This window comes from Girardinichthys multiradiatus, chromosome 11 (assembly GCF_021462225.1).
Source record: "Girardinichthys multiradiatus isolate DD_20200921_A chromosome 11, DD_fGirMul_XY1, whole genome shotgun sequence".
Lineage (NCBI taxonomy): Eukaryota > Metazoa > Chordata > Actinopteri > Cyprinodontiformes > Goodeidae > Girardinichthys > Girardinichthys multiradiatus.
The window spans coordinates 26,903,317-26,914,903 of record NC_061804.1 but is presented as its reverse complement, the minus strand read 5'-3'; the positions used below and the strand labels follow the sequence as shown (position 1 = coordinate 26,914,903).

Genomic DNA, 11,587 nt, shown 5'->3' with positions numbered 1-11,587 from the left:
CAAAGGCTTTTATTTTGTAGAGCATGTTTTGTCTTATTTTGAAAGTCCAGCATGGTTGTACTTTCAGGTCTGGGTTAGTTCCATTAGTTAAATAGAACCCGTTTGCTGTTTAAAAATCATTTTCTATGCTCTTGTTGGCTCACAAAATCCATAGTAACTCTGGAAAACTGAGGCTTTTATTTTGAAAGTTTCAGTAAGCCTTATTTTAAATGGCCAACATGGTCCTATTTTTAACACTGGATGAGCTCCAATATTACTGTAATGCCCAGTCCTGCAATTATTTATAATAAAAAATGTAAAGGCTTTTATTTTGTAGAGCATGTTTTCTCTTATTTTGAAAGTCTAGTATAGTTGTCCTTTCAGGTATAGAACCTGCTTGCTATTTTAAAATCATTGTGTATGCAATTATGAGCTTTAAAAAATCAATAATAATTATGGAAGGTTGAGGCTTTTATTTTGAAAGTTTCAGTGCTCTTCTGAAATCATTGTGTATGCTATTATCAGCTTTCAAAAATCATTAATAAGCATGGAAGGTTGATGAAAGAAATTGCCCTTTAGGGTTCATCACAGTTGTGTGGGTGTTGGAACAGCAGTACATGCTCAAAATGGCCGCTATGTATGAAGATGTTGAAAGGGTTAGGGGTCGGGTCAGGTTTAAGCCATAGAAATGAATGAATATCAATGGAAGTCAATGAAAGTCCTTAAAAAGATAGATGGATGTGTGTGTGTGTGTGTGTCTGTGTGTGTGTGTGTGTGTGAGACACAGAGAGGCAGAAAGAAAGACGTTGGTTACGTACTGTTATCCCAGACTCTATGAGTATAGGCGCAGCCCTTTAAGGCTATCGCTAGTGGGTTAAAGGCGAAGCAGGATGTAGTCTATGCCTCACTGGGTCCATCCAGACCACAACTGAACATCTGCTCGCCTAATGACACCAAAAATCAGCCTTCTGAATGCGTCATGACGCACTCCAAGCGTCATGCGCATCACAATGAACAGAGAAAATATCTGGTCAGGGAAAGGCTGAGATAACAGACCTGCTGCTGTAATTGGACAACGAAGGTTACGAACTGTAACAGTGTAACGATGAGCAGAACAGGTCAAAAATCTCCATGAGGGAACGTGGAGAGAGATCAGCAGCTGGATCATGCGTAATGATGCGGCAGAACAACCTCGTGTGCCACAGACAACACAACAGAGGAGAATAACCTCTGTTCACACGGAGGCTTAATGAAATACAGCCGCAGTGACAATAACATCATAAGTCACGAACAGTGGCTGATAATAATATTACGGCACCCTGCGTCTGCATGCAGGAAGGGTGACGAAATAACAGTCATTCTGTCAGAACCCTGAGAACAGAATGAGTCATGGAGAAACCTGACACATCTCGCAGGTAGAAACGAATAAATGAGCATGGAGATGACCATGAGGCTGCTGTGCAGATGTCTTCCACTATCATTCCTCCATGCAGAGCTGTGGAGGAGGAAATCCCCCTGATCGAATGAGCTCTGAGATTCTCTGGAGGATCCAATCCAGAGGAAATATAAGCCTGTGAAATAGCCTCACACAGCCAATGTGAGAGGCGCTGGACAGATAGAGGACATCCTGTAGAGTTTTCTCTGTAATGGACGAACAGACGCTGGGAGCGGCGCAGTGCAGCCGCACGCACGGGACAGAGGAGATGAGAGGTGGCCTCCTCTTCAGAGTTATGAGGAGGAGGAGGATAAAAACCATCCAGAGTTATCACTCTCGATCTGAACGAACTCGTGATGCTTTTAGGTATAAAAGCAGGGTTAGGACGCAGCACAGCTGAGCTGCCGTCCGCTCGTATTCTGAGACATGAAGGAGCGACAGAGAGAGCAGATAAATCGCTCACTCTCTTCGCAGATGTCAGAGCTAACAGCAGGGCTGTTTTAAAAGACAGAAATTTTAGTGGAGCCTGATCTAAGGGCTCAAATGGGGCTTTAACCAGTGCGTGCAGGACGAGCACTAAATCCCACTGAGGGATTAGAGGGCGTGACACGGGTCTGTGTCTACGTACACCCCGCAGAAAACGCTTCATCAGCGGGGGGTTAAAAATCGTTCTGTCACCAAAACCCTCATGAAAGGAAGAAATAGCTGCGGCATAAGTTTTAATGGTGCTGAAAGCTAAATTCCTGTTCATCAGCTGCTGGAGGAATGACAGCACGCAGCCTAATAGACATGAAAAAGGCTCCACGTCTTTCTCTGCGCACCAGGCTGAAAAGCTGCCCACTTTGATGCGTATGACGCTGTGGTAGAGGGGGCTCGTGCACCCTGAATCGGGCGCACCACATCGTGCGGGAGACCTAGCCTTTCTAAGCGCTCCCGTTCAGCGGCCAGACCCAGAGACGTTGACCTAACTCTGGGACGCTCCTGATCGCCCCTCCCGCCTGGAGGAGTGCATCCTCTCTCCACGGGCGACCTGACACCAGCTGCTGCAGGCTCGGAAACCATGGCGCGCTTTTGCGCTCGGGGGCTACGAGAATCACTGAGAGCTGTTCCTCTCGGACTCGAACCAGGAGCCGCGGGATCAGCGGAACTGGTGGAAAGGCATAAAGGAGCGTTTTCGGCCACGGGCTGTGAGCAAAGGCGTCCACTCCTAACAGTGGATCCTCCCGTGGGCTCAGTGAGAACCACAACTGGCATTGTGTGTTCTCCCGTGTGGCGAAAAGATCCACTGCTGCTTTCCCAAACCTGCTCCAGATCTGAACAATCAGCTCGGGGTGGAGACTCCAGTCCCCGGGACGAGGACCACCTCTGGACATGATGTCCGCTCCTCTGTTCAGGACGCCGGGGATGTACACTGCTCTGATGAAGAGCAGGTTCATGCGCGCCCAGCACAGCAGCCGCCTGGAAATGTTTAGCAGCTGAGCCGAGCTCACACCTCCCTGGCGATTTATGTACGCTGCTGCCACTCTGTTGTCTGTGTGGATCAGAACATGCTGATCCTGCAGCAGAGGAGCAAGATGCTGTGTCACCTTCCACACTGTGAGAAGCTCCAGCACGTTTATGTGGAGAGACATGTGGTCTGGCCACTGTGCTCCCACCGCCTGAGACTGACACGTTCCTCCCCATCCCGATAGGGATGCGTCTGAGAACACTGAGCCGGTCTGCTGAGGGAAACTCCCTCTGACGGGATGCGGGGATTTCCCCAGTGGGCCAGGTCGGGTCCCACTGAAGGAGGGACTGAGATCATCCGCCTCTTCTGATGCACAGGATCTATGCGCAGGCGGATGAACCATCTCTGAAGATGTCTCATATGAAGCAGACCCAGCAGAACAACCACGTGAGCCGCTGACATCATTCCCAGTAATCGCATAAGTGACAGAGCTGTTATTACGCTGTGGGGTTTGACACGGAGGAGAAGCGCGTCTGTTCTCGGCTGAGAGAGCCGGGCTCTCATTGTGGCTGAGTTTAACTCCACTCCCAGATAAACGATCATCCGGGATGGGAAAACAGAACTTTTTTGCCAGTTTATTGAAAACCCCAGAACTGTTAGATGTGCGGCCAGCTTCTTTGTCTGTACCGCTGCCTCCTCTCTGGACCGAGCCAGCAAAAGCAGGTCGTCCAGATAAAAGAGGATTCTCATCCCTGCCGAGCGCAGGTGCGGTGCAACGCCGTCTCCACACATCTGGAGAACGTGCGTGGGGCGAGAGAGTAACCGAACTGCAGGCGGTTGTATTGATATGAGATCCCTTGATAAGCGAAACACAGATATTTTTGGGTGTTTCAGGATGATGGGGATGTGAAAATAAGCATCCTTCAGATCTATGGAGGTGAACCAGTCGTTCTGGTGAACGTTCTCCATCACCTGTCTGACTATCAGCATGTGGAAACGTCTCTCCATGATCGCTTTGTTGAACAGGGACAGATCGAGAATCGGCCTCATTCCTCCTGTTTCCTTGGGAACCAGAAAATATCGAGAATAAAACCCCGTGTTTCCCTCTCCGCGAGGAACCCTGGAAATGACGTTTTTTATCAGGAGTTCCTGCAGTTCTGACATGAGAACGGAGCTCTGCTCCGGGGAGGACAGGACTGTCTCCAAAATCCCTCTGAACGATGGGGGCGGAGACAGGAACTGCAGCGTGTAACCTCTGCTGATCAGTCTGTCCATCCACCTGTCCAGGGAACATACGCGTCGCCACTCTGAGTGATGCTCTAAGAGCGGGCGCGCATTTATCTGTGGTGCCGTGGTGCTTTTAAATCTCCGCCGTGGCTCCTGCGGCTGAGTAGACTGAGCAGTGGGCGGAGCAACTCGGGGAGCTGTGGAGCGTCTCTGCTGATGCCGCTGATCACGGCGATCCCGCCAGCGGCCGGTGGTATGGGACGACCGGAAGTCAGAGCGATTAAGAGACCCATGTCTCTTAATCGCTCAAGTTCCTCTTGAGAGGTCTGCATCTGGCCCAGCACGGACTGGAAATGAAGACCGAACAGCCCATCCGGACTGATTGGTCCCTCCAGTAACTCCCTCTTAAAATCCTCAGGGATGGAGGAGGAGAGCCGAAGCCACATCTGTCGCTGTAGCAGGGTCTGCCAGGCAGCGATGCGGGAGGAGCACACGGCCGACGCCGCACAGAGGTTCAGGATGGTGTCTGCGAGATTGCAGAATTCCTCTACATCCTCCGGAGGCAGCTCCATCTCCCGAGCCTTCTTGGAGATGGCGTAGGCCAGGAAGGCGGTGTTGTTGGTCGCCGCAGTGACCTGAGCGGCACATTGGTGGGAGCGATCAGTCAGTCTGGTCGTGATCTGATCACTGGTGGAGGGGGGCACAGACCGTCGTTTGACGCGCTGGGCCGACATAACCCCAAAAACTGCCGACAGACTGGGCTCCAGAGCAGGAACTGGGGGAAACCCCTGATCCGTCAGGGACTCCACCCTCGTGATGGGTGTGAAGGTGGAGACCGGTGCGTTTCCGCTCCCGACAGGTAAGTAGTTACCGCCGGAAAACGGGGCCAAACAGGATCTCGGCGAGTTAAATGAGCTGGGGCGAATTTTCCCGCCAGGTCATCAGTCGGGAGCTGGGCTAAAGGCGCGGGAACAGGGACACCTTTAGCCTCAGCTACTGTCGCGATGATGTCCGGCAGCGCGATAACAAGTGCACCCATCTCCACCCATCGCCGGAAAGGGGGTGGTCGCCGACATCGGGAGGCCCTGAGCCTGGACTGATTTTGTATCTGCCTCCGCGTCCTCCGTCCGGAGGAAGGGAGTGGAGATATCAGTCGCTATCTCTGGGGCGGAATCGTCCGATGGAGGCGCATGCTCCCGAACAACTGGCCATAACTCTGAAACCGTAGGGGCGATCGATGTCATTCTTGGACCGTTTTTATCAGAACGGACAGGGGAACATTAATATTCATCCTTTATTAGTGAAAATATACAGAAAATACAGTAGAGCCTCAAAAACTCGAAACGCCAATAAAAATAATAGCACACCTCACGGGACCGAGCCGGATGTTTTGATGTATATATTGTGGGGGTGCGCGCTGCGGTTCGGGCCGCATTAAAGTGGATAGGTTTTGACCAGGTGAATAATAATAGGTGCCTGCCATGCATTGCATAGGAGAGCAGTGCGAAGCAATGCACTGCTCTCCTATGCATTGCTATGGCAGGCCCCAATGATTTTGTATTAAGCTGAAAAACAGCACTGCAGACTTTGTTTTTAGCACTGCTAAGTACAGAGAAGGTCTAAAGAAGCAAGACACAGTGCCAAATGAAAATGATAAACTATACATAATGATACCCCACAAACTAACTGTAAATTTGGAATTTTTACTTTTACTACCTTTTCCACTATTGGTTTCATAAGTACAGCAAAATATGTCAATATTTTTAAAATATGACAAGATGCAGGTATTATGTGTTATTTAGTGATAAGATACACTGCTCAAAAAAATAAAGGGAACACTCAAATAACACATCCTAGAACTGAATGAATGAAATATTTGAAATATTCACATTGAATACTTTGTTCTGTACAAAATCACTCAAAAATCATCAATGGAAATCAAATTTATTAACCAATGGAGGCCTGGATTTGGAGTCACACACAAAATTAAAGAGGAAAAACACACTACAGGCTGATCCAACTTTAATGTAATGTCCCTAAAACAAGTCAAAATGAGGCTCAGTATTGTGTGTGGCCTCCACGTGCCTCTATGACCTCCCTACAACGCCTGGACATGCTCCTGATGAGACGGCGGATGGTCTCCTGAGGGATCTCCTCCCAGACCTGGACTAAAGCATCCTCCAACTCCTGGACAGTCTGTGGTGCAACGTGACGTTGATGGATGGAGCGAGACATGATGTCCCAGATGTGCTTCATCGGATTCATGTCTGGGGAACGGGCGGGCCAGTCCATAGCTTCAATGTCTTCATCTTGTAGGAACTGCTGACACACTCCAGCCACATGAGGTCTAGCATTGTCCTGCATTAGGAGGAACCCAGGGCCAACCGCACCAGCATATGGTCTCACAAGGGGTCTGAGGATCTCATCTCGGTACCTAATGGCAGTCAGGCTACCTCTGGTGAGCACATTGAGGGCCACGTGGCCCTCCAAAGAAATGCCACCCCACACCATTACTGACCCACTGCGGACCGGTCATGTTGAAGGATGTTGCAGGCAGCAGATCGCTCTCCACGATGTGTCCAGACTCTGTCACATGTGCTCAGTGTGAACCTGCTTTCATCTGTGAAGACCATAGGGCGCCAGGGGCGAATCTGTCAATTCTGGTGTTCTCTGACAAATGCCAAGTGTCCTGCACAGGGTTGGGCTGTGAGCACAACCCCCATTAGAGGACGTCGGGCCCTCATACCATCCTCATGGAATTGGTTTCTAACCGTTTGTGCAGACACATGCACATTTGTGGCCCGCTGGAGGTCATTTTGCAGGGCTCTGGCAGTGCTCCTCCTGTTCCTCCTTACACAAAGGCAGAGGTAGCGGTCCTGCTGCTGGGTTGATCCCCTCCTACGGCCTCCTCCACGTCTCCTGGTGTACTGGCCTGTCTCCTGGCAGCGCCTCCAGGCTCTGGACACTACGCTGACAGACACAGCAAACCTGCTTGCCACAGCTCGCATTGATGTGCCATCCTGGATGAGCTACACTACCTGAGCCACTTGTGTGGGTTGTAGAGTCCGTCTCATGCTACCACCAGTGTGAAAGCACCACCAACATTCAAAAGTGACCAAAACATCAGCCAGAAAGCATAGGTACTGAGAAGTGGTCTGTGGTCCCCACCTGCAGAACCACTCCTTTATTGAGTGTCTTGCTAATCACCAAAGATTTCCCCCTGTTGTCTTTTCCATTTGTACAACATCATGTGAAATTAATTGTCAATCAGTGTTGCTTCCTAAGTGGACAGTTTGATTTCACAGAAGTTTGATTTACTTGGAGTTATATTGTGTTGTTTAAGTGTTCCCTTTATTTTTTTCAGCAGTGTATATAATAAAAATAATATATAAAAAAAGATATTACACTTATTGTTATCCCAATAAACACCAAAAAATATTGTGATAAACATTTAGTTCCATTTTGCCCATCACTACTTGCTGAGATGGAGGTATGCTGCAGAGTGAAAAAGGATGAAAGTCTTGCATATACAAGTGTGTGAATGAGAGGGAGACAAGTAGAAAAGTGAAGCTGAAAGAAGTAAAAGTGTAAAAAGTGGACCTGGGGTCAACCATCCAAATCAATCGATCCAATGTAGGAGAGGGGAAGAAGAGAGTGAAAGTAGGGTGGAGACAAATTGTTACAGGATTGCTGCAAGAGTGAAACTTTACAAGATGGAGGATAAAGCTGGGAATAATGGTAAAATTTCACCAACGGTTCTTTCAGGTAAATTAATAAAGAGTCTCAACTTTATTTCAAAATAATTTATTTGTATATAATTGGAATGAAGACAGGTTGATATATTTGCGATGGCACCGGTCAGTTTCTATACAGAAACATTCAGTCTATACAGAAACCATTCTTTCAAACCTGGACAAAAATGGATAAATATATTAGTAAATAAATATATTAGTGACATGTCACTATATTGAAATGTTCTATTATATATAAAATACAACACTATTTTATTTCTGGGTTTTGTTGTTCTCTTTTGTACACAAAGTATCCAAAATATACTGACATGTCCCTTAAAGGTTCTGGAGGGACCACTTTTTCTTTAGTTTTTCTTTTGAGTGTATTACAAAAGGCAGTTTCAGCTCCTAATTCTTTCAAACACAAAGACAAAAAAAAAAAACAACAACACGTAAACAACACAAAGAGAAAGATCTTGAACAGGATGAAATTGTGCCAGATATTCTGTGGTAAATGCTACTCTTCACATGCTGATGGCATGGGGCTGGCTTGCACTAATACTAGGAATCTTTAGGCTGTGTTGAATTCATTTCAGTATAAAATCTTCAGCCAAAGTGCTTCTTATAATTCAGTCATTTCCATGCCAGTCCCTGGGACTGTTTGGGCTTAAAAAAAAAACATAAGCCCCCATACTTTAGCTAAAAGGCACATTCAAAGCGAGGTATTTGTAAGAAGGACTACAGGTGATAGATTCCGCATGATTGCCCAAAATTATTACCACTTCAATCTGAACATGTTCTCTCTTGTCAGCACACAAAGAAATTCAAAGGAAGGGTGAGGGGGGGGGGGGGGGGGGTTTGGGAGGCACAACACATACAACAGGGTTCACTGTGTTCACAAGATTTAGCTTCTTTGGTTGGGCAGGTAAGAGCTGTTGTTGCTGGGAGCTTCCTGATTTAGCCTGAATGAATAAGGCACATGTGAGGATTTCGTAAGTGCTACTGGTTACACTCCAGTTTCCACAAGCCCTTATTCAGCCACTGCTGGTCTGCCAAAAAAAATTAAAATAAATTCCCTTTGCATATTCACTGAGTCTTTCAGAGAATATGCTAAAACATGATTATTATTTGTCCGATCTCAGCTTATTTCTGCTGGAGCTAAGTAGAAATCCAGATTCAAATGGTACAGTGAGACTGACTTTCTTCTGTACAGTTTAGTGTTCAGCTATTTGCTTGAAATGTGTTTTTCCACCGGTCAGCGGATGAATCAGAAAACGAGGTAACAAATATCTCAATCACAATTTCTTAAAACATTTTTTTACATTTAGGAAATAACATGTTTAGAGTTGAAATTCTTGAATTCAAATGTTGCTGACTGCAAGGTGGATTTTCTTTCCAAATGCCATTCACACAGCCGAGTGTCGCTCCGTCTTTACTGTGAGAAACCACGGGAAAACCACAACTAGCTCTCATGGAACTGGTGCCACAGGACAGCAATGGACTAACTACTATGGCCATCTACAAAACCTTGCAAAAGTATTCCCACCCCTTAAGCTTGTTACTTTACAGCAAATTTTATTGTATGTATTTTATAGGAGTCGTCTGTTCCTTACAACAGGGTTTCCTCTAGGATTGCCTTCTATTTAGCTCTGAACAGCTTCCTTGTCCCTGCTGAAGAAAAGCATCCCCTCAATTTTGTTCTAATGTGACCAGAGCACCATCTTCCACATGTTTGTCTTCTACATAGCTGGTGGAGAACTGCAAAAAGAACCTCTCATGGCTTTCTTTAACAACAGATTTCTTCTTGTCATTCATCAATAAAAGCCAGTTATGTGACCTTTATGGATGCAACTGGTTATGTGACTTACTTTAAATTTTATCATTGACTTATAAGTTGACTTATGTTATTTGCATAAGTTGACTTATGTTATAGGCAGTTATTTGCACTGTATTTTATCCTTAAACCAGGTTTCCTTAAAGTTCACAGTTATTCTGCTTCTTTGTGTTGGTCTATCACAAAGAAAATCCAATTGAATTCACTGAAGTTTGTTCTTTCACAAGAAAATGTGAAAGGGTTCAACAAGATGAATACTTTGCAAGGTACTGTTACATGGCTTTACTCCAGGTATACTAGGAAGCAATTATGTTTTGTTTTACAGGAAGATGAGGGGAAAGCATTCTGAAGTAGCCTCTATTTGAGGGACTTAAAAGCACTGAAGTAACCACTAGCAGGAGAAATGACAAAAACATGACAATAGCTTGTAATGACCATCACATAATTCAGTCAAACCGGTTGGTTTTGCAGAGTTAAAAACCTTGCAAACAACAAAAACAGAAAAGAGAAAGACAAAAACAGCTGCCATTACTGAAATAATGAAAACAAGACCTATGTTAAGCTGAGCGACCTCAGTGAATGCTCGTTGTTTGATGGGGCTGAGAATAAAAACCTTTCTCTCCGTTTGAACAATCCAGACTGCCAAGAGGGGAACTATTGGTTGAGTTTGTGGAAGCTACATAGGAATTTAATACAAAACACTACAGCAGTACCTTAAAAGACCCCGTGTGAGGTGTGTTAAGAAATCTGAGCTGAGGTAGGGAGAAGAGAAAAGCATTTCTCAGCTGAGAATTGACTCAGCGACGTAAGGCAAAGATTGCGTAGATGAAAGTGAAGTACCTCAACGAGAAATCAAGTTTTTTTTGTATAAAAAAAGAGCAAGTGATGCAGAGATGCAGCATCACTTCATGTGGGCTCAAAGCCCAAAGCAGGACCATTTATTGGGTGGTTGTTGCCGAGGAGCTTGGGAAACTTTGATAATGTGAACAAATCTGCAGCTGACCAGGAGAAATGTTTTTTCCTCTTTGTGGTGTGAGAGTGGCTCCCCCTGCAACACCCTATCTTCACACATTCAATTCATTAAGTATATATATTATATCAAATATTCTGTATTTATTACCAAAACTAGGACAATTTCATTATTTGAGGATAGGAGTCCTCCTAAGGCAGCTGGGAAATTGCTTGAATAAAGGCATTACTGGTGGAACTTTGTAAGAACTTTGTTCTGGCTCCTGGGTAGTGATACGGATGAGAGAACTTCTCACACCCCAGACTCCTCTTCTAATCCTGTGGACACAAAACAATATGTGATTAAAAACAATTAAAATATAGATTTCTCTACATCATTTGTGTTAATATCATGCCTTGTGTTTCTGTTTTTGTTTCATTTTCCTTTTTAAGATATCGTCCCTAAGTGCATTTTCTTCACACCAACAGATGTACACTGACCACAAAAAGACAGCTCAGTAATGATTACGATTTCCACAGCAGGAATTCTCAAGTTCTTAAAAAGTGCACACAAAAAACCTCAGCTAGTTTTACTTCTGACATCACAAGAGGCACAAGCATCAAGCTGATCAAATGGCATTTGTCAACAATATGGCACATAACCTTTGACCCAGGGTTATAAAACAATGGCTTATTGGACACTTAGTGAAGTAACAAAGCCATGGCACAGTTTGTGCCATGGCTTTGATGGCTAGCTCGTGTACAGAGTGGACAACAACACCACCAAGGGGACTGAGGGTGTTGTTTGTGAACATAAACTTTATCAGGTAGGAAAATGCTTTCTTTTATGAGTCCTCTGTTGGTTCAAACATCAGCTGACATCTGCAGATTGTGGGACTTAAAAATTGTGGACTTAATTAGAACTTAATAGAACATATGGTTTAAAACCTATTTTTACAAAAAGTGATTGATGACATCACTTCCTT

At 45.6% G+C, this 11,587-nt stretch overlaps 1 protein-coding gene across 1 annotated transcript in view; it reads right to left on the bottom strand.

The window, feature by feature from the left end:
* Positions 1 to 7,876: 7,876 nt before the first annotated feature.
* The window catches only part of LOC124876615 (E3 ubiquitin-protein ligase RNF43), a 125,830-nt gene continuing 122,119 nt past the window's right edge, over positions 7,877 to 11,587 (bottom strand). The window contains exon 9 of the mRNA XM_047379537.1: positions 7,877 to 10,940. Coding sequence (XP_047235493.1) covers positions 10,915 to 10,940 — 26 coding nt within the window. The 3' untranslated portion in view covers positions 7,877 to 10,914. The remainder of the gene's footprint in view (positions 10,941 to 11,587) is intronic.